At 37.6% G+C, this 24,299-nt stretch overlaps 1 protein-coding gene across 1 annotated transcript in view; it reads right to left on the bottom strand.

Moving 5' to 3' along the window:
- Positions 1-441: 441 nt before the first annotated feature.
- LOC132819072 (cystathionine gamma-lyase-like) overlaps positions 442-24,299 on the bottom strand; it is a 50,074-nt gene continuing 26,216 nt past the window's right edge. Inside the window, exons 6-13 of the mRNA XM_060830409.1 lie at positions 21,918-21,975; positions 20,320-20,397; positions 16,321-16,473; positions 11,473-11,594; positions 9,199-9,251; positions 5,369-5,507; positions 981-5,028; positions 442-746 (exon numbers count right to left, since the gene is read on the bottom strand). Of these exons, the coding sequence (XP_060686392.1) occupies positions 4,975-5,028; positions 5,369-5,507; positions 9,199-9,251; positions 11,473-11,594; positions 16,321-16,473; positions 20,320-20,397; positions 21,918-21,975 (657 nt within the window). The 3' untranslated portion in view covers positions 442-746; positions 981-4,974. The remainder of the gene's footprint in view (positions 747-980; positions 5,029-5,368; positions 5,508-9,198; positions 9,252-11,472; positions 11,595-16,320; positions 16,474-20,319; positions 20,398-21,917; positions 21,976-24,299) is intronic.

Raw genomic sequence — 24,299 nt, 5'->3', positions numbered from 1 at the left:
ATTCACCCAAATGTATTAAACATATTAGATTAGAATCCCTAGTGTGGAAGCAGACCCTTCAGCCCAATAACTCCATCAATCCTCTGAAGAGTAACCCACCCAGACCCATTCCCCTCCCCTATCTTTACTGCACCTAACACTATGGGCAATTTGCCAATTCACCTGACCAGCATATCATTTGGATTGTGGGAGGAAGCCCACGCAAGCAAGGGGAGAATGTACAAACTCCATACAGTTGCCCGAGACGGGAATTGAACCCAGGTCCCTGGTGGTGCGTAGCAGCAGTGCTAACCACTGAGCCATCACCATGCCACCCCAAAGGTTTAAGGATGCATTGCAAAACCATTACCCACACCATGTTAAGTATCAAAGTCTAATGTGTACTTTATGTGTTCACGTGATAAAAGAACAAGAAATCCAAGGGCAGGTGCTACAGTTAGAAGTTTAATGATTTCTAGGCTTCCACCTAAACAAGATTACAAAATCAAACAGTGGATGCTATAAATTTGAAAGAAAATAAAAATGTCAAAAATTCAGAAGACCAGCAGAATCTGTAGGGAGGGTAAAACTGTTGATTTTCCCATTTATGACCTTACATTAGTACTGGTGAAATGTTAGAAGATTTAAAGCAAGTACAGAGACATGGAAAGGAGGAAAAACAAAGTCGTAAATACTAGATTAGATTAGATTCCCTACAGTGTGGAAACAGGCCCTTGGGCCTAGCCAGTCCACATTGACTAATGCACCTAAAACCAAGGAGTAAAAAATGAGGTCTGCAGATGCTGGAGATCACAGCTGCAAATGTGTTGCTGGTCAAAGCACAGAAGGCCAGGCAGCATCTCAGGAATAGAGAATTCGACGTTTCGAACATAAGCCCTTCATCAGGCTTCCTGATGAAGGGCTTATGCTCGAAACGTCGAATTCTCTATTCCTGAGATGCTGCCTGGCCTTCTGTGCTTTGACCAGCAACACATTTGCACCTAAAACCAAGGGCAATTTAGCATGGCCCCTTTCACCTGCCCTGCACATCTTTGAATTAGTGGGAGGAAACTCACACAGACACGGGGAGAATACGCAAATTCCACACATACAGAGGCTGGAATCGAACTTGGGAATCCTAGTGCAGTGAGGCAGCAGTGCTAACCACTGAGCCACCGTGCCACCGTGCCACATTAGGGATTAAAACGTCAAAACATGAGTAATAATTACAATGCTAAAGTGAAAATACAAGCAAACTGCAGGAATATTTGAATTTTAAAGGATGTGTTCTATCTCCTGCGCTTTCATGGAAAAGGGGTCATTCCTGATGAAGGGCTTTTGCTCAAATCGTCAATTTTCCTGCTTCTCTGATGCTGCCTGACCTGCTGTGCTTTTCCAGCATCACTCTCGACCTGTCACTTATTGCAAGTTTGGGTTTCTTAAGTTTGAGTGTCTCAAGTTTTAGATTAGATTACTTACAGTGTGGAAACAGGCCCTTCGGCCCAACAAGTCCACACCGTCCCGCCGAAGCACAACCCACCCATACCCCTTAATATTAACTGGAAGTATTTCTGTAGCCACGGTGATTTTTTTTTTAAAAAAAAGTATTTTTGAGGCCGGGCTTTAGAGTAAATGGGTTGGTGTATTTTGTTTGTTTTGCAACCCAGCAAGGCAAATAATGGGAACGCAAGATTTATTCGTGATTTCAGAAACTTTTTAAAACTAAAATGGAAAACTAATAATGGAGAGGGAAATGTTTGGGTTTCAGTTCTTAACTGAGTGGGGCTAAATCCCTGGAATAAAATCAATGCATAGCCATGTGCTCTGAAAAGGGAAGGATACATAGTTAAATAGATTACTTTAGAGAATGAGGAGTTAGTGCAAGACCCAGGCCAGAAGTGTTGGGACAAAACCCTCAAGTTACTTAAAGCTGAGTACATTGAAGTTCAGGTGTAGGACAGCTCCAGAAAGAAGCTACCTGAAATTCCTGTCTAAAAGATGAAGTCACAAGTGCCTGAAACCTACCTAGGCATTAGATACAGAGACTTTGATAAGAGTATTATAAGAGTGTTGTTTTGGATACTACACAAAAGCAGCTTTATTTCTTGTCAAAATATTTTTAAACAAAAAGAGAGTTTTGGAATGAACAGGATTATATGTTAATTATTTTAATATATTTCACCTTTTAAAAATCTTTTAACTTGTATTATAAGTTGATGATTTGGTTTTTCTGTATTTTAATTTTTTTTTGTTTATAAGCTTCCATTTTATTGCTAGAGCAAACTTTCAGTCCACTGTTAAAATCAAAACAAGTTAATGATCTACCAGTAACAGACCCTAAATTCCTGCCTGTAGGCTGTCCAGTCTGGCAATATCATGGGAAATAAAGATAGTATGGAAAAGTGGTGTTGAAGTGGGAGAACAGCCATGATTTAAGGGAATGAGCAGAAGTCTGGAAGAACACAGCAAGCCAGGCACCATCAGGAATGGCAGAGTGTATTTGATGAGGCAAATGACATGCTCTCACTTCTCATTAGGCACATTACAACTTAACATCAAATCCAACTTTTCTCCTCCTTCCATCTCTTCAGCTTCCTTTGCATCTCAATTCCTCTCATGGGTTCTCTTTCTTCCCCTACCCATTTTCTTTCCCAAACTCCATCTGCAATCTTTGTCTCCACACAATTTCACAACCCTAATTACAAAAAGCTTCAACTGGTTAAGTACCACTTGGGAAGAAGAACACAAGGCAAAACTAGAGGAAGATTCTTCACAGGCCATGGTGATAGAGGAAGGAACTGTCATTTGAAGGGTTAAAGATTAATAAGGTAGTAGTTTTGGATAGACTTTTGACACTTAAAGTTGACTAAACAACAGGATTGGAGGAGATGCATCCAAGGATTTAGAAGGAAGGGTAGAAATTACAGCAGCAATGGCCATAATTTGTCACCCTTGGACTCCAAGGAGGTACCAGATGACTGGAGGATTGCAAGCATTATGGCTTTGTTCTAGAACAGGTTGTAAGGATAGTACCAGCAATTATAGACCAGTTACTTAACTTTGATGGTAGAGATGTTTCTAGAACCTATTTGTAATCACGCAGAAAAAGGTGGATTGATTAGGAACAGTCAGCACTGATTTCTAAATAGAATATCACATTTGACTAACTTTAGAAGATAAAACAAAAAGGGTCAATAAGAGTCTTATCTTGATGTAATATTCACAGATTTCCAGAAGGTGCGTGTTACTGTGTCACACAGACTCAAGGAAAGTGATGTCTTGGTGTAAAAGGAACAGTAGCAATATTGATTTAAAAAAATTTAGCTGATTGGATAGGAAAGAGTAATGGTCAATGGATACTTTGAGTTGGAGGAAGGTTTGCCAGTGGAGTTCCCCCAGGGTTGGTATTGGGACTCTTGCTAGCCCCAATATGTATTAATCTGGATCTTGGTGTGCAGGGAATAATTTCAAAATTTATAGACGCTAAACTTGGAAGAATTGTAAACTGCGAGGAGGACAGCATAGAACTTCAAATGGACAAGTTCAGTGCAGAGAAATGGGAAATGACACACTTTGGTTGGAAAAACATTGAAAGACAATATAAAATAGGGAATGCAGGAACAGAGGGACCTGAGTGACCATATGCACAAATCATTGAAGGTGGCAGGACAGGGGAGAATGCAGTTAATTAAGCATGGGGTTCTTGACTTTATTAATTAGGGAATACAAGAGCAAGAAAGTGATGCCAAAATTGTACAAGACACTTGTTAGATTTCTGCTGGAGTATTGTGCACAGATGTGGAGGGGGGGGGGTATGACATTGTAGGAAAGATGTGAATGCACTGGAGAGACTTAAACAACAAATTACATGAATGGTTTCAGGAATGGAGGATAATTTGCAGAGGTTGAGACTTTTCTCTTTGGAGAGGAGGCAGAGAGGTGATTTGGTAGAGGTTTTCGAAATGGTGAACCAGCTGGACTCAGTACATTGGGAGAAGCTGTTCCCACTTGTAAAAAGAATAAAATGAGATGGTATATATTTAAAATAACATGCAAATGAAGCAAGAGTGAAGTGAGGGAATGAAAACGTATAGGAGAAGGTGAGGTCTGCAGATGCTGGAGATCAGAGCTGAAAATGTGTTGCTGGAAAAGCGCAGCAGGTCAGGCAGCATCCAAGGAACAGGAAATTCGATATTTCGGGCATAAGCCCTTCTTCAGGAAATGAAAATGTATTTCAGTGAGTAATAAAGAATAATGCACTCTCTGAAAAGGTGGTGGAGGCAGGTTAAATGCAGGTAGTCAAGAGGGCCTTAGATGATCATTTGTATAGAAATGGTGCAGGAAAATAGAGAAAGACAGGAGATTGGCTGCACAGGCATGATGGGCTGAATGTTATCGCATAGAAGGGAGCCAGATCTTCTGATAATGTCCCTTTACCTGCACCATTGCCTCTGCTGCCTCCCACTGTCACAGATCTCCCTTTCTTCTTTCCTTCCCAATTGATTAAAACTGGTTACATTTCTAAAAATTTCCAGTTCTGATGAAAGGCCATTAAATCTAAAGCATTAACATGTTTTTGAAAACAAACAACCTGACTTGCTCAATATTTCCAGAATTTAAGTTCATAATGATAGTCCCTTTCATCTCTTAAATACATTATAAAAATCATTTCTCAACTTCCCCTCCCACCAGCATTCCACAGAATAATTCAAGGAAGTAAAAACATTAAATTTTAGTAAAAGGAGTTCAACCTTTCACAAAGCCATATTAAAAATAAAATTACAAAAAAGGCATTTACCTGAAATTTACATTTACATACATATGCAATTGCAATGTCACAAGTGATATTTCATTACAGGTCAAAACAATTTAAAAGGCTGTAATTAAACAGAGATTCAAACTTTCTAACTGATACAAAATGTTTTAATCAATCAAATCTTCTTTTGAGGTCTTTCCTCATCCATAAATTTTTTTCCTCCAGATGGAACACAAAGATTAATTGCAAAGGAATCTGTTGATTTGCTCAGTAGGTATCACCACATTTGGATGCTGTAGACAAAAAAAGATAAAGAATATTCTTGTTTTACAAACTTAGTAACATTACTTCAATTCTTTCTCTCAACTGTGAGAAAGATTTAGGAAAAACAAACCTGGAGCCTAGTGATGGCTTGGCAATGGAGGGGGCTCCAAATGAATATTTATATTGTATCCAAAATGCTGATTATTAGCATGAGTACATGTTCATCTTGCTTGTAATGGCAGAATCCCCTTGAAAATGGATGCCAAGGGCAGTTATCACCATCACCAAGGTGTTATTTAATACTTTTACTCATTAATCATATCCCACAATCAATAACTTGGTTATCCCCTTTAAAATTAAATTTCTTACTGCAGCTTTTAATGCTTGATGTATATCCTCAATAATGTCTGCTACATCTTCCAAGCCAATGGATAATCTGATTAGGGTGTCACTTATTCCCAATATATCTCGGTCCTCCTTCGGGACAGAAGCATGTGTCATAATTGCTCTAAAAACAAAAAAAAATGAACAGAGCTTATTACTGTCACACTTAATAGAATCCCTCACAGAACTCCTACACAGTGCGAAAACTGGCCATTTGGCCCAACAAATCCACACCAATCCTTGAAAGAGTATCCTGTCCAGATCAATTCCCCTACTTTATTACTCTACATTACCCCTGACTAATGCACCTAACCTACATATCCCTGAACACTGAGCAATTGATCATGGCCAATTCACCTAACCCACACATCTTTGGACTGTGGGGAGGAAACCAGAGCACCTGGGAGGAAACCCATGCAGACATGGGGAGAATGTCTGTGTGGAGTTTGCACAGTTGCTGGAGGCTGGAATCAAACAGGAGTTCCTGGTGCTATGAAGCAGCACTGCTAACCACTGGGCCACTGTGCCGTGTACTTTTTGTTGTACACAGAAGTGTTTCAGTGGTCTTTTTCTCTCCTTTTATATAAATACATAAAGGAAATAGTATATAAAGGTACATTTGCTAGTTTGTGCAACCTAAATAAATAAAGTTTGATTTTAAAAAAAGGTGCAGGTTTCTATTTTACGAAGTATGCTAGAATAAATCCTGGGCAGTTTCAACACTGCCTCTTGTTGATAGGTGCAGAGTTTTAAAACTGCCTCTAACTTGGTATTAATACTAGCAACCTTTCTCAGAGGAAAATAAAATAGATTATGTGGAAAATGAACAGTCATTCTGATATAAATTTGTTTTAATGTAATACGGGCAGAGACATGTCTGGGCCAGAATATAAAGAGAACATTACTTTTTCCCCCTCAATCTAATCATGCTACATTTGATGCAGGAGTGCCTGGTGGCAAAACAATAATGGAAAAGTTGCCTCTCATCTGTCCTTAAATAAAAGGAAAGCCACAACAAGAATTTCCACAAATACAACTGCAGCAATTTTATTTTTTAAATAGGAATGATTTATATACAGATTTTAAATAGAACATTAACTTGTATCAGAAGACAGACTTGTATTAATTGATTTCATGCAGTAGAGTTGCAGGTTAGCTGGTACAGACTTACTAATTTATAAATTGTGGTTTTTGTTGTTGCAAAATAATGACTACAGTCAAATTTACTTGCAAACTGCGGAGGAGATATTTGAGGTGGTGATAATACAAGTTCCTTAAATTTATAAAGTGTTGTAAAATATCAATAATCAGCTACTTAAACTTAATTTAAAGCTAAATAAATGAAAATTAAATGCCTAGAAGAGTACAATGCATTACATGCAAGTATTTTAATGGAATACCTCAAAAACTGTTGACTTAAATACAAGTATTATGTCTCAAGATTGAGAACGCTGGGATTAAAGGACTACACAATCTTTGGATCAAGTCAGGTTTGCTGAGGTCAAGGCTCACTCAGAAATAGACTGGCCCACAAGCAGTGAAGTGGATAATTAGTGGAGTGCTACACCACACCAATGCAGCACTCAAATTGATCGTTTGTTAATTTTTTAAAATGTTACTCAAATGAAATTTTTTTTTAAGTTTAAAAAAGTCCTGGGTTTTGAGAATGCTGGAGTTTGAGCAAGATTCAAGCCATTATCTGTAATTAAATGGTTACCTGCCACAGTAAAAATATTTGGTGTACGGTATTATCACGTCAGGAAGCAGCTTTAGTAAGAATTCTATATTGGAAATAGCTGAGTTAGTCTAACTGGTATTTGTAGCATTAAAAACTGCAATACATATAAAATCTTATGGATAAATGAAATACTTTGATTGGAACAAATAAATACCCAACTTTGAAATTTACACCTGTTGTGTTTATTTTTAGCAACAATCATTTTGTAACTACTTAAGAAAAAATTTTTTTGTTAAGTAAAATAGCATTAATCGTTAAAGGAATTAAAGTTGAAAAAAATTCCGACTTACACAACTAAGCATTTAGTATACTCATTTTGAAAAAAGGGAGAAAGATCAAAATGTAGTTGGTTTAAAGAAAGAAGGTTGAGCTGTTGAATTGTTTGTAGGATATGACAAGTATTAAAAATTTTAATCCCTGTAAAAGTTTAACAGAATAAAAACCAAATTTTAAAATAGCAAAAGAATGCTTCAATTTCATTGAAATTGAGGTAGATATGAAATCACATACTGAAAGAACATTTAATCAATAACCATAAATCTTCGAAACTCAAAAGGGAGTAGTAAATACAATTCAACCAAAATGATTGACAAAGAAAGTGCAATTGGAAAGTATTAAAAGCATTAACAAAAAAATATGTAAGTTATGGATAGTCATGAGCGTTCTTAAAATTAGAACCAACTTTCAATGTCTACAAATTAAAAATGATGAAAATCCACCAAAAAGAGAGTCAAGTATAAATAGCTGAAGGAATCAAGTTGAATGGTTTTTGATAACTTCCATGATTGAGAAATAAAGACAGCAAAGCCACTTCCTGTAAAATCAAAAATATTTTTGCAAACAGTACAACTTCATAACTACATAATTTGTTATTAACTTGGTTTTACTGCTCCTCTAATTTTGAATTATCCATTAGTGAGAATTGACTAATTTAAACTAACAGTACACCACTAATTAGGATTAAATTACATTTAAAAAATGGTACAGTGTACTTAAAGAAACTGTTTCAGGGGAATTAAAAAGGCATAAAATGCGTTTGGAAAATTTCCAACTAAAAACACAGTCTTTTTTGCCTGCATTGTGTGCAAAGACAGCAAATATTTTCAAGCATTTTTCAAAAAGATTACATTATGAAGGCTTCATACTAAGTACTTACAGGTTGAATGATTGCAGACTAATTGATTAATTTCAAGTTTGGTGAATATCTGCTTTTTCTTAAAACGGTCAAAGGACACACCGGAACAGTTTAAAAAACTTCTAGGAAATCACATGACCTTGGCCTATTTTTTGGATCAACTTCTTTGAACTCACCTGCCTGAGTTCTACGGCAATCTTGTCTGGATATTGATTTGGATGTCAGTTGGACTAAAGCCTGTTCAGCAAATAGTTGCCCAGCCTGACTTTCTGAAACATTGTTGCAACGTCAGAACAAAATTTGATTGCCCTCTTAAACAACGTCCAAAAAGCTTTGAAATTGTGTGCTTCCTGACCAAGACCCTGTCTTCCAAGATCCAAAATCTAGTGACCCCGGTGCGCCAGAACATCAGATAGCCAGCCAGCTAAACACTCCAAGATATTATTTGTTTCTATTCAAGAGTTAAACATTTTGGCCAAAATGGTTTTCTACAGAACTGAATCACTACAGAACTAATTCAGTTTCATTTTTTACATGGTGTGTATATGTTGTTTTGGATTGGGGGGAAATATTTATATCTTCATATCACAAACTGTATGTTAACCAGTTTTGCATCTTAAGGCATCTGGATGGGTATATGAATAAGAAGAGTTTAGAGGGATATAGGCCAAGTGCTGGCAAACGGGACTAGATTAAATTAGGATATCTGGTTGGCATGAACAAGTTGGACTGAAGAGTCTGTTTCCGTACTGTATATCACTATGATTCCATGGCTCTATATTTAGATCACATACGCTGAAACTTTTTTCATGCATCACCTTCAAAAATCCTTTCATATTCAAACAACTTATCCTTTAAATACATGTCACTAAGCTTCTACATCTAAAAACTGAAATAGTGATTGATACATCTTTTATTTTAAAGAGAAAAAAGATTTCTTACGGATGCTCCGCTAGACTTTCATATCCTCCCAAACTCTCAGCAAGGACAAAAAGCTGAAAAAAAGGAAACAAAGGTAAAGCATTAAAAAAGAAAGTTTATTCTATACAACCCACCCAAGATTCAGCGCATGTACATTCTCCCCTCCTGCGAAAAAAAACCTGTTTTCAAATTCTAGTTGCGTAAATGAGTTGAGAATTTTTTCACTATCAGAGATACATAATTTAAATCTTCAGTTCACACAATATTTTTCCAAAGAGACAAAGTGTTCTGTACAAATGCAGTACTAAACCATACAGGCCCAAAAGGTCAAGGCAGTCTGAACTACATTTACTAATCTCAGCCAAGTGAGCAGGAACAAAAAGGCATTGCTTTTAGTGTCAAACAAAAAAATAATTCAACGAAAGCAAAAATAAAAAAGGTATAACAGCTACTGAATATTCCTTGCTATTGTGGAACAAAGTGCTCTTTGCAGTGTCCATTCAATTTTCAAAATTTCTGCTCTGACTCCTCTTAGAATAAGAAGGAGATCCTGCCATTCATCCCACCAGCCTCCACTACATTTCTAGTACCTCCAGTGTGCTACCACTACCAAACCTAATCTTCCACTTACTTTTGAAAATTCAAAAGCAACTGGTCCCGCCACAACTGGAGTCCCTTTGCAAATCACTCCTAATACCCTTCAGGAACAGCACCTCATTTTTCAATTAGTCAGTTTACAGTCTAAATAAGAATTTTAAATTAGTCCCACTTCTCAGACATGCTGGTAATGATTCAGCTATTCCATTCATACATCTTACAGATCTATGTTTTACATGTCCCTTTAGACATTCAAGTTTTCCTACCTTCCATACCAATGATTTTTAAAAAATGTTTCCGTCCCCTCCAATTTTTTTTCTTGCCTCTATTTCAGAATCAGAATAGTTATAGAGGCCACCATTCAGTCCATCAAGCTCAAAAGATATTTTACATCAGAAACACTGATTGCTGACAAATGATAGAATATATATTATTTATATTTCATTTGTCAGTCTTACCATTCTGTGGATAAATACTAATAAGGTACCCATTGTATGGACACTACATTTACAGAATGCATGTAATTTCATAAGCTTAACTACATCGGTTACACAAGTGACCATCTGGTGATTTCAGCCCATGCAAATAGTTTTATCTGACACCCAGAACTGTGAGGGCTTCTTCCTATCGTCTTCAGTGAATTTTATTTAAATTAAAAAAAAATATTCGGGAGATGGCTGTCCTTCAGCCAGGGAGTTGGGACATGTTCATAAATCACTCCTGGTTTTCTACACAATCACCAGGCTACATACTGTAAATGCTGAAAATGTGTTGCTGGATAAGCGCAGCAGGTCAGGCAGCATCCAAGGAACAGGAGAATCGATGTTTCGGGCATGAGCCCTTCTTCAGGAGTGAGGAATGTTCCTCAGGATGCTGCCTGACCTGCTGCGCTTTTTCAGCAACACATTTTCAGCTCTGATCTCCAGCATCTGCAGTCCTCACTTTCTTCTACATACTGTAAATTAATGGAATGGCTCCAACAACGCTAACTTTTTAGTTTGTATTTTTGATCCACAAGGGTGATTTTTTCCCCCTCCCATAATACCTCTGCAAGAATTGGTCTTATCCTGAAAGTGAAATGAATGTGTGCAAGGAGTAAGGGGGATATAGTTTACTACTGCATAGTAGCTTAGTGGATGAACAGTTGCTTTGTCATTTGTCTAAAAATGAAATTTGTTCTTAATAAAATATATTGAAGAAACCTAATGAAAGTGTCTTTTGTTTGGGATAACAGTAAGAAGAGAAATAAATTGACCATTTGGATCATTAAATGAAATATTTATACTTTTAGTACAGCCTATGTAGCAGTGAGGCCCGAATATTCCTCCCAGACCTATAACACTGACTTGAAGTTGCCTGAGCATTTCTATAATTCTGTTGTTAATTGCTGAAAATTCCACATTTAAGCATGTCGTGAGGGGGTAATTTTGGGACCATCTGTAGTGCCCACTATAAAAAGCCAACTGCCTCTTGAAACAAAGTCACTTAGACAGGTTATTCAAATGCAATAATAGCTTTATTTCTCCTCACAAGGAGGAAAAATTCACCTCAAGACAGTCGAACAGTTCATTTAATTTGACTCAGCAATACTATGGAGTATCAGAAGTGAACACAAAGCTCATTAATTTCAGAAGTGCTTTCATTAAACATGAACACAGTCAACTTTAAACAAGTAGAAGGAATTTCAGAAGTACTCACTTTTAAATTTTTAAGAAACGTTGTGGCATTTTCCAAATCTCCTTTAATTACAAAAGTTATCATACCCGAACTTCCAGTGCACTGCTGCTTCACCAAATTGTATTGTGGATGAGAAGGGAGACCTGAAAAGCACACGTAAAAATAATAAAAAGTGTAAAGGAACACAACCCATTAAGAATCAGGTAGAGACACTTTCCTACTTCAATTTAGTTCAAAATCATATCAGAACCAAATATTGTCTGGTAGTGGGTTGCAATGACGTTCTCCACGTTCAAGCAAAGGTTTGAGGAAAGAGCAGGCAAGCAGACAGAGGAATGTTGGGTCAGATAATCCTTTCAAATGGTAGAGCAGATTAGGGGCTGAATGGCCTTCTCCTGTTCCTCTTATTTAAAAGCTTATATTCCAGTGTTGCAGCTCACAAGTACAATACAAATAAGGCAGTGTTAAGAATAGTGGTTTTACAGTTATGGCTGTCATTTCCACTTCAGGTTTACTGACTTCAAAAAGATTTGGTGGATATCCTGAAGGGTCCTGCCTGAAAACATCAACACTCCTTCATCCCAAACTCAACTTTCTCTAGACAGTCTCCAACCCCAGTTATGTTCTCTTTGATTTCACATTCAGAGCCTCTCCCACTGATCCCTTGATCCTATTCACACTAAATAGCCAACTGCACAAATTCCCTTCCCGGTTCATAATTTAACGCACTCTTCAGGTATTGTACTCCTCTCCTTTAAATATGCAGTCATTACACTTCTCAAAATTAATCATTGACTCCACTTTTCTTCAGAAGTGCTGACAAAATTCTACTCCACCTCTAACCTCTGAAGTTGCCCCCTCCTAAACCCACAATAATCTTTCCTGGAACTCGGAATCCTTCCTTCCAAATTTCTGCACCTCGGTCATTGTTCTGAAACAGTTCTTGGGGAAGTTACCAAAACCTCTTATGTCAATGTGAAATGTAAATATCCTTCCTGTCAGTAGTCACAAAAATTAGCAACGCTAAAAAGACAAAATTAGGAAATTGAAGATTTCTGAAGTATCTCCTGATCCTTTGAGACCTATCTACAGCCTTTCTCCTCGAATACATGTCCACTGTTTTATGAACTGAGAAAAAAACTGCAGATGCTGTAAATCAGAAAAGCTCAGCATGACTGGCAGCATCTGAGGAGAGAAATCAGCATTAATGTTTCACATCCAGTGACCTTTCTCAGAAGGACAAAAAGGCAGCAGGCAAGAAAATGGACTTAGGCAGATGATCAGACATTATTACAGAATGATAAAGCAGGCTTGAGAGGCCACATGGTTTGTGCAGGTTTCATTTCTCACATCCTAAAGACACCCAAATCTGTATCACCATTGCCTTTCTTGACTACTGCTAAATTATCACTTTGCTTACCAATAGTAACAGAACAGTCCTCCAATTAATTATTAAGTACTCTGAAGACTGACATTTACTTTAATCTCTGCTCCAAATTCCATTCCTTGCCCTAGCAAATTTGAGATTAAGCAGGTATGTTTGCAACCTTGGTATCATACTTGATCCAGACATAAACTTACATATCTGTACCAAGACCCTCTATTTCCACGACCAGAACATCATCTGGCTTCACCCATCCACAATTCAACTGTTGAAGACAGAGAAACATGCTGCAACTCGACTCTAAAGCAGACAAGGAAAGCAGACCTGCATTTCAAGGGCAGCAAAAGATGAAAGGAAAATCATGGGAAGGGAGCTCCTTCAACTGGTTTCTACATCTCAGGAATACAGGCAGATGATCTGTAGTTTTTCTTTCTTTGGCATTGCTTTTGATTGGCCAAGCAGACTCACCTCCAACTCCAGACTTTCTACATTTTTCCCTACGTAGCTATCCATAAACTACTGTGCCCCCAACCTTTGAATTTCTCAGTCCAAACCTGATATTCTCGCTCTTTCTTCCTCAAAAGAGGACTTTACATTTCAATTGTTTGGGTAACGTTTTTTGTGCTCCATCTGAATATTTAGCAGTGTCAGATGTTCCTTATAAAGCACCTTAGAAAATTATAAAAGAGATGCTTCATAAAATGTTGAAGTGTTCAATATTTAGGATTCCTCCACCACCCTGTGGTAGAAAGAACTTAGTGTAATCAGACCAATGCAGAGGCTGAACTGGAAGGGGTACATTTAGTTTTATCACAAATTTCTATGGAATGATAAGGGACAAGAAATCAGACAAGTGTTCTTCCAGACCTCAGATGAAATAATCTAATCTTAAACTAGAAGTAGCTTGTGTTGGAAGATTTTCTATAATAAAAATGCTTTGAATTTATCAAGAACAGATTATTGTAAACTAAGACAAGATCTGCACAAACAATCGCTTGCCACTGATATTTCATAATACATATCACCATAACCTTTGGAACACGTACCAAGTTTGAATATTTACTTCTGCAACTGAAGTCTCAATAATAAAAACTACAGAATTTATAGCATGCTAAAAATCAATCTCACGTTTTGTAACCATTATCACGAACTGAGTACACAGATCAAATGTGCATTCTGCACCTTCTCCATACACCAGTGTATGGAAAAGCCCAAAAAGCATAATTTTCACAGTTTCAACTCCATCCACTTTTGTTTGACTCTTACCAGCTGGGATTCTTTTCATTCACTGAACTGCCAAAATCAATAGCTAATTCATAATAATTCTTCAATCTATTTCTTTAAATAAATAAAACTTGTTTAAAATGGCCACTGTCTTCCTGGAAATAAAATGGAAGAAATGCACCTAGTTTACATTGTTAATCACATCTTTGTTGAAATCATTGTAGAAGATTAAGACAACTCTTTAAAAACTAGGAGAGGGTAGAAGAGGGCAAACAAATGTCCCTTTTACACCTAAATGCTTTACTAATCAATATGTAATCCAGACATCACTCATTTGAAAGCAGAGCCACTTGAGAAACAAACCACAGCCATGAGTAGGTTATCAAAAAATACCAGAAACTCAAATACAATCCCAGATACAACAGCACTTTGCAAATATATTTGATTATACTAACTGCAAATCAAGTTGTAAAACTTGAAAACCATGTTTAACTACCTTAAATTCTGTAAATGTGCCAAACAAAGCAGTATATTAAATCAAACATTAACACAATTCAATCTCCTACCAAGGTAAACTTTTGTCTCAGAGGGTAAATACATTATCCAGTGCAGTACTAAGTTCTTCAGACTGGTAAGATTTAAAGTGTAAATCACATTCTCTAGAATTACCAAAACTTCAATTTCAGGAGTAATGTTACAGTTGTCCTTATCCCAGAGTAGAAGTAGAAAGGAGCCTGGCTTCATAAATTTATTACCCTAGTGATCCTACATGCATGGATCTCAGAAGGAGCTCACTTCAGATTTAATTTTAATTACCAGTGTGTGTGTGTGTGTGTGTGTCAGTGTAAGCCACAAATACCTAGTCAGGACCTCATGGAAGTAGCCACTTACGCAAGGCCAAGAACTAGGTTTCAGCCAGAACCAATCACAGAAGAAGCTGGTAGGAGAGAGTGTGGCTGGGGCAAGATGAAGGAAGTGTGTATATGGGGCCTCAATAGATTTTTAAAATGCAAAAAACGAAAAAGCTCTTGGATATTCATACCTTTACAAACAGGTGGGTGGCACGGTGGCACAGTAGTTAGCATTGCTGCCTCACAGTGCCTGAGACCCGGGTTCAATTCCCGACTCAGGCGACAGACTGTGTGGAGTTTGCACATTCTCCCAGTGTCTGCGTGGGTTTTCTCCAGGTGCTCCAGTTTCCTCCCACAGTCCAAAGATGTGCGGGTCAAGTGAATTGGCTATGCTAAATTGCCCGTAGTGTTAGGTAAGGGGTAAATGTAGGGGTATGGGTGGGTTGCGCTTCAGCGGGTCGGTGTGGACTTGTTGGGCCGAAGGGCCTGTTTCCACACTAAGTAATCTAATCTAATCTAAACGTCGTAATGTCTAGTACTGGAGTTTTTAGCACCCCAACTTTGTAGCCTCATTATGATTTCTACTCTGCTCCTAGATTACATTTGGAAAATTCTTGTGTACGACAATTAATACTGTAATCATGGCCACACAGACACATCTCTCAAATCCTATGATTGGAAACAGGAAAGGATTAAAAAAAGAGGACACTTTAAATTATGTTATGATGAAAGCTAGACTGTTATTCTAGTTCCATTGCTCGACAAGTTGCAAAATAATCTTCCAAGTTTTCAAAGTGGCCAACTAAATACCTTGTCTGCATCAAGTTTAAAACAAAATATCAATTTATTAAACCAATAATTGTTCATTATTAAAACAAAATTATTCTAATGAAGGTGACTAATTAGTGGAAGCTTAGGAACGGCACTACATCTTCCGGTTGTGAACCCTGCAGTCTTTGGGACTCAATATCAAGTCCAATTTTAAAGCCTGAATACCACCTTCCATGTTCTTTAGGCCGCTCCTAGCTACTATCAGTTCTGATAGAGGGTCACTGGATGCAAAACTGTTTTCTCTCCACAGATACTGTTGTTATCTATTGCATTGTCCAGCATTGAACTAAACTGTAAGATGAGCAAGTTACCAGCTTACATTTCTTGTGTCTGCATCTCGAGAGACAGGGAAAAAAAAATTACATATTGGAATGAGATGTGCACAGAAGCTCTTAGTGCTCCAAATTTTAAAGGAACAAAGCATCCAAGAAATAAATCCCATCTGAACAGTTGTTAAATTGATCAAATTATGGACAGCAATGAGATAGCTATTACATTACAAAGACAGTGCAAGAATAATTACTGCCACTAAGTCTGCTAACTTCATTTATAATAGAAATCATATTTAAAATCACTGACCTGGAAAAATAACTTTCTCTACTCTAGGATCCGCCTCCAAAAACTGGGCTACAACCAATGCATTCTTGAAGTGCTGCTTCATTCGAAGGGCTAAAGTTTTCAACCCACGATTACACATGTAGCAGTCAAATGGAGATGGAACTGCACCAATAGCTATAACACAATTTTTTAAAATTGAAATATGATCTTACAACTTAACATTCAATAAACCATTTGCATTTTAGACGTTTACTTGAATCATAGATATTTAAGGCTGGCACAATGGCTCACTGTTGCCTCACAGGGACCCAGATTGGATTCCACCCTCACATGATTGTATGTGGAGTTTGTGCACTCTCCTTATCTTCATAGGTTTCTTCCTAGTGCTTTTTAGTTTTCTCCCAGTCGAAAAAAAGTGTACAGGTTAAGTGGATTGGCCATGCTAAATTGACCAGTGTCCAGTGACATGCAAGCTAGGTAGATTAGCCATGGGAAGTGCAGATTACAGCAATAAAGGTGGGGTAGCAGGATGATCTTTGGAGGGACGGTATGGACTTGATAGTACAGAAGTGGGTCACTTGGCCTGAGGAATTTTATGATTCCACGTGAAATGCATCAACAACATTCCTAATGCACAGCTTTTTCTTAATCCCCTATCAGAACTATACAATGTACACAAGCTGAGTTTGAATGAAGATCCTATATGAATGTAGTATTATAACCATGCTTTTATTATATTCCTTTCCAAAACGAATCCTTAAACTCTGTTACTCTTTATGGGCTTATAAACCATTTTGTGGATAATGTCACTTCTTTTAATAACGTATACATCTTTATTCCCAAATTTCCTTCCAAACTTTAGTTTATCATCTTTCAAGGTATAACTAGCCTCCTTATTCCCTTTATCAAAAAACAACCACTTTGCACTTTATTGATATACCAAATTCCACTTACCTGTCTATTGCAAGTGTGTTAATTTGTGCCTTCCTTATATTGTACAAATCAAAACCCCAATTTCATAATACCTTCAAATTTTACACTATAGTCCTTCACAATATATTAAGTATTTTTCTACATTGGGAACATAGTCCAACCACTTGACTGAACAGGCTTGTCACTTCCTTAGTTGTTCTCAAAAGAATGAGGCAAAGAATTCACTCGATATCCCAGCTATTACCAAAGTGCCTTCAACAGCTTCTTCCAATCCAGCTACTTATACTACTTGAGAATGATGGGAGTACAAGTTCTCCCAGTCACTTACTATCATGACTTGGAACCATCTTATCATTCTTCCAGCATTGCTGTCTTAAAGACTTGTACCTCCCTTTCCAAAGCACTATGGACATCGCTTTACCAGTTGTTCAAGGAGGCAGCTCAACAGCAGCTCAGGAGGGCAATTAGATGGAAATGGACTTGCAAAAAATGCTAGCTTTGCCTCCATTGATGATCCCATGAATAAATGTCCCGTGTCAAAATGTAACAAAAATGGTAACTCATTTCCCAGAATAATTCCCAAGGTCACTTATTTTGGGAATCTCAATGCAATAAAGTTAGGATACATTGCGAAAAGGCAAGCTAAAACACACAATCTTAACTTACAGCAGATGGAACTTAACTAGTAAAATGTTTATCTTTCTGGTTTAAAAAGTAGTAAATCTCAACTACAACAATCCCACAGTTTACATTGTCTGTATCAATCTGAATTCCACATCTCAATCATGTGCAAATATTTTCATAACTTGTCAAAAGGAAATAGGTCCCAGGATGGAATCAATACTCACATCAATTCAATTCAGTATGACATACAGCAAATTAGAGTCCAAAAATATTTATTGATATGCAATAGGTGAAGTTTGGGTTTGGATAGATACATTGTAGAATTCCAAAAGACAAACCAAAATACCATCACATTGAGGTCATACAGCATGGAAGCAGATCCTTCAGTCCAACTCATCCATGTCAACCAGGTTTCCCAAACTGAACTAGTCCCAATTCCCTGCGTTTGCCCAATCTCCCTCAATTTTTCCTATTCATGCATCTGCCCAAAATGTTGCAACTAGACCTGTATCTACCACCTCTGACAGCTTGGTCCATACGTGCACCACCCACTGTGTGAAAAGGTTGCCTCAGGTTCCTTTTAAAATCTTTCCCCACTCACTTTAAACCTATGCCCTCCCCCACCCTAGGAAAAAGAAAAACTGAAAGAACTTTGGATGCTGTAAATCAGAAACAAATAAATTGCTGGAAAAGCTCAGCAGGTCTGGCAGCATCTCTGAAGAGAAATAGTTTCAGGTCCTGTGACCATTCCTCAGTTCGGACTAAAGGCTCAGTCTATGGTACCCTGGCTTTTCCTGCAGTTTTTTTTTAAGAAATGGCACAACATTAGCCACCCTCCAGACCTCACTTTCAGCGGTCAAAGATATCTCTACAAAGGGGCTTGCAATCTCTTCCTTAGCTTCCCACAATATTCTGGGATATACTCAATCAGGTCCCAGGAATTTGTTTACCTTTATGCAACTTTAGACTTCCAGCACCTCCTCATGAGCCACTATTTCCCAATTTCTTTAGCTTCCATGTCTTTATCCATAGTAAATACAGAGGTGAAATATTTGTTTAGTATCTCATCCATCTCCTGTGGTTCCACACAGACAGTCTTGTTGATTTTTAAGGAGTCCTATTTTCTCCTTGGTTACTCTTTTGCCCTCCGTGTACTTACGGTTTCTCTTGAGATTCTCCTTCACCCCAATTGCCAAAGCTAACTCGTGTACTTTTTGCCCTCCAGATTTCCTTCTTCAGTATATTCCTACTCCCCATACTCCTCCAGGGATTCATTTGATCCCAGCTGTCTATATTTGACATATACCTTCTTTTCCTCGAGCAGAGCCTCAATATCTCTGGTCATCCCTTAATCCTCCAACCTGCCCTTCACACTAATAAGAATATATATAGTGTCCCTGAACTTAATTTTTGAAAGCCTCCCACATACCAGACATCCCTTTACTAGCGGACAGTCTCCCCTCCAGAACTAGAGGGCATAGATTTAGGGTGAGAGGGGAAAGATATAGAAGTGACCTATGGGGCAACTTTTTCACGCAGAGGGTGATGAGTGTAGGAATGAGCTGCCAGAGGAAGTGGTGGAGGCTAATACAATTACAGCATTTAAAAAGGCATTCTGGATGGGTATATGAATAGGAAAGATTTAGACTGATATGGGCCCAGTGCTGGCAAATTGGACTATATTTTAGGATATCTGGTCGGCATGGACAAGTTGGACTGAAGGGTCTGTTTTTGTGCTGTACATCTAGGACTCTAATTGTTTTGGTACTTTTATATTGGGAATAGAACCTGTACAAGATAATGCTTTTCAAATGCTCTTTTGTACAACTGCACTCAGGTTGGAGTCCTTGCTCAGCAAGCATCCATGTTAGCTATTTTAATGGTAATGAAAAATAAGCAATTTAATGGAGAACAAGGGAACATGTTCCACTTCAGGAAAAGCTTTTGACCTAGATTTATCTTCCATTTTTAGCTCCAAAAAATTATATCATATCCCCTCATTTGCATGGGAGTAAATGGCATGGATACTGATTTTCATAGCCTTGAGATCTTGAACAATTCTCAAAAAAGGTTAAGTCTCACCATCTAGAATAGAGCTGGGTGATAAAAGGAAATATTTTCTTGATTCAGCTGGTGTACTAAAATCCAGATTCTCACCTTTTTCATCTGAAGGTGATCATTTTCTAGATCCTGGCCAAATTTCTTGAGTGTTAAATGGGTAAGTCCAAAACCAGTTTTTGTTAAAAAGAGTAGTATTTTGCACAGAAAATGATAAAAATTACACATCTACACAAATATGACATTCCTCTCAAAAAGCAAACAAATTTGCAGTTACCCAAAAAAACCTTTAACTTCTAAATTACGATTTTAACTCTACCTTGCCAGTGACAGTCAAGTTCACTGATGCCATTGAACTGCAAACACACCATGTAACATACTGTTCAAATATCTGTAAATTATTACCATTTTGCAAGAATCTCAGCTTCTCATGGAGGTCATCACGATTCATTGAGGCCAATCCCATGACTACATCACTGTGACCTGGAAATTTAAGAAGTTTTTTTTGTCATGGTACAGAGCAAACATTGACAGAGTTACTTGAGGAAATAATTTCGTTATGCAGGTTCACAGGAAGACTTGTAAAAAATTAAACAAACACTAAACTGCTTGAACCTCCAGATGCTTACATGTCACAGCGATGTGGAGGTGCCGGAGCTTCACCAGACAAAGGAGCAGCGCTCCAAAAGCTTGAGATTTCATTTAAAACTGTTGGTCTACAACCTGGTGTCATGTGACTTCTGGACTTGTCACCAAAACATGGGAACACCAAGATCATCTCCAAGTTACTGACTGGATTTGGAACTATAATTACTATTCCTTTATTATCATGGTCAAAATCCTAGTATCCCCACCACAGTTACACTGTGGATGTACACCCACCAGATTAAAGTGTGATGGTTCCAGGCAAAATGGAACCAGCAACTCTTGATAGCATTTAGGAATGGCTAACAAGTGCTGCTCAAGCCAGTAACACATCCAGCAAAATAATAAACTACAGCTTCTTTCAATAAATCCTAAAAAAAAAGAAGAAATGCTGTGTTAGTCAACTGGACTGAGAAAGTCACAAGAATTTGGAAAGGGAATTCAGGAATTTTTCCAACGACTGTATAATACCAGAAAGGTGCAGTGCACAATTGGCAAGTGGATGAAATGGGATACAGAGTATTTCAGAGCTTGAAGAAATAGGCAGTATGGATGTGTTGACTGGAGTACTTAGATTTGATGTTGAATACATAAAAAGATAACTATAAACAGAAATTGAAAGAGAATGAAATTGAAACAGATACTCACAAACAAGAATAAAAGTGGAGTGAATCAGATGTGTGGAAAGATGACAGATTTAAAAATGGTTTCTTAATAGTACAGATGTGTGACAAAAGGGTTTACAAACAATATGGGGTGAAGAGGTGGGGCTAAGATGAAGCTAACAAATTAGATCAGCAATTGAGGGAACAAGATATGTATCAAAGTAAGCTTTAAGGTTTGGGCCCTCAGGTGAACTGATGAAGCGCAAAATGATTTAAAGAGCTGAAAAAGCAATTTTGAAGAAAAAAGTACGACTACAAAATGTGTTGTAAAGAATATGCAGCAGTTTTAAAACAACCGAGGCTATTCGGCATTTGACAAGAATCAGAAAAACAAGGCTCGCAGACATAACATTTAAAATAAGGCACTGTCATAAGTATTAAACTAAATTTTAAAAATTCAAATGGTTTTAATTGAAATTTTAAAAGTGAGAAAAGTTTGGTACAAAGAGATAATTTAAGCAAAAGTGATTTTTAAAAAAAATTGCTACTTATGTAAATAATGTTAAAGTCTGGAACTTAAGGAGAGAATGAAAAAAAATCTTGGAGTTCCAGCAATTCAAATGCTTATAAACATTATACACATCACATAGTAAAACAGATCAATTCATTAGAATTTAACTATTAGTTTTTAGATTCAGACCTCAACTTGAAACTACAAATATAATGTTATGTTTAACCACTGAATGCTCTTACCATTCATGTACTTTGTTGCAGAGTACATACAAATGTCAGCACCAAGAGCCAAAGGACGCTAAAAAAAGGAAAAAAAATTCTTGATGAGATAAATGCATTATCAAACTAAATACTTTTTCTTAAAATGGGTAGTTCAACCAATCCCCAAATCACAGCAGGATTCTCCCATTTGATTGAAGGTAAATTGGTGAAACAGCTATTACACTAGAGTATTAAGGTCACATGCTCACCTAAGCACAAATGTAAATACCTCAAAATTGCAGCACAAAGCTCCAAACTTCAAGATAGTGATTCTGCATAGAACTGATGGGAAAGTTCAGTCTAATGAGAACAGTTGACAACAAAATACAAACACCAAAATTAATGCATCAAAATGGCTTTTGTTTTTCTTTCTCTCCCATTGCCCAAATTTCTCACTTCACATAGTGAAGCCTTCTCTGGTACTTCACCTCATTGGTACTTTATATATGCAATTGGAACAGAAAGTGTTGCAAGGTCATTTGATTACAGCAACAAACCACCTTGTGCCAGTCGTGCACTTCCACTTGACTAATCAATAAGAAACGTGGTTAGTTTCTGTACTTTAACCCTGGGGCACCAAATCCTTCATTGCAATATAATTAGCTATTAACTCAACAAAAAGCAATGATGACAGATCTTTCTGATCCTAGTGCTCACTGGCTTAAGTTAGTTAACAATTGCACTCATCTCACTATTAAATTTTCAATGTTAACATTAATTTAGCCCTTTGAATCTGTTGAAGATTTTTCTCAAGGTGTCTAGCCCACCCTGGTTATATTATCATCAGTTCATTTTCCAACCGATTGAATGCTGGTAATTATTTTTACTATGCATGCAGACAGATACACACAATCATTTAGTGTCTTTATTGACCAAAACTGATGCATGCAAGAATCGCAATAGCCAACTGCAAACATAGAAAATTAGACAAGAATGGAACTTCTGCTATAATAGTGTTGCAACCAATAAATAGTAAAATGTATGCTGCATTTGACAGTGAAAAATCAGCCACTCATATGCACTTTGATCAGAAACAAATCTTACAGCCAAAGTGTACTATCATTAAAACATGAGAAATTTTAACATTGCATATGAAATTAGTTGGTCAGATGGGACAAAAAAAATCTCTTTTAAAAATTCACGGGAAATTGACATGACTGGTTGGGCCACCATGTTTGCCCATCATCAGATAGATAGAGGGGCAGGTAGCATTGAGGCAGGGAGGATGCTGAAGGATTTGGACAGGCTAGGAGGGTGGGCAAAAATAGCAGACGGAGTACAATGTGGAAAAGTGAATTCATGCATTTTTGTAGGAAGAATAGAGACAAACTATTTTCTAAATGGGGAAAAAAATTCAGAAGTCTGAAGTGCAGAGAGACTTGGGAGTTCTAGTCCAGGATTATCTCAAGGGAAACTCGCAAGTGGAGTCAGTAGTTCTGAACGCAAATGCAATGATAGCATTTAGAGAGGACTTGAATATAAAAGCAAGAATGTACTTCTCAGGCTCCAGTCAGACCACATTTGGAGTATTGGGTGCAGTTTTGGGCTCCATATCTCAGAAAGGAAGTACTGGCCCTGGAGCATGTGCACAAGAATAGTCCCAAGAATGAAAAGCTTAACATAGAGGAACATTTGAGGACTCTGGGTCTATAGTCAATGGAGTTTAGAAGGATGGGGGCAGGAAAGGGCAGATAAAATTGAAACAGAATACAAAATGGCCTGGACAGAGTAGATGTTGGGAAAATGCTTCCATTGGTATGAGAGACTAGGACTCGAGGGCACAGCCTTATGTAAAGGAAAGTCCTTTTAGAACAGATAAAAGGAGAAACTTCTTCAGCCAGTGCGCTGAATCATTCCCACTAAAGGCTGTGGAGACCAGGTTATTAGTATATTGAAGACTGAAATAGAGAGGATCTTAAGTATCAAGGGTTACAGGAGGAAAGCAGGAGAATGTGGTCGAGAAAGTTATCAGCCGTGATTGAATGGCAGAGCAGACTCCATGGGCTGAATGGCCTAATTTCTGCTATGTCTATGGTCTTAATTGCCCAGAAGGCAGTGGAGAGTCAACCATTTTGCTATGGGATTGGAGTCATATGACAACCAGCCTTGGCCAAGATGGCAGATTTCCTTCATGCAATGATGTTAGAAAACGTAGGTCAGTGGGCAGAGGATAAACAGTACTGGGTGCAAATAAAATGCAGGCAGCAGATTTTGAATGACCCTCAGGATTACATGGAGGTGAAATGTGGGAAGCTGACTGGAAGTCTTTACGATAATTAAGGTTAGAGCTAACAAAAGAATGGATGAGAGTTTTAGCAGATGAATTAAGATGCCACAGAAGTTGAAATATGTGAGATCTTT

This window comes from Hemiscyllium ocellatum, chromosome 9 (genome assembly GCF_020745735.1).
Source record: "Hemiscyllium ocellatum isolate sHemOce1 chromosome 9, sHemOce1.pat.X.cur, whole genome shotgun sequence".
NCBI lineage: Eukaryota > Metazoa > Chordata > Chondrichthyes > Orectolobiformes > Hemiscylliidae > Hemiscyllium > Hemiscyllium ocellatum.
This window is presented reverse-complemented; position numbering and strand designations above follow the sequence as displayed.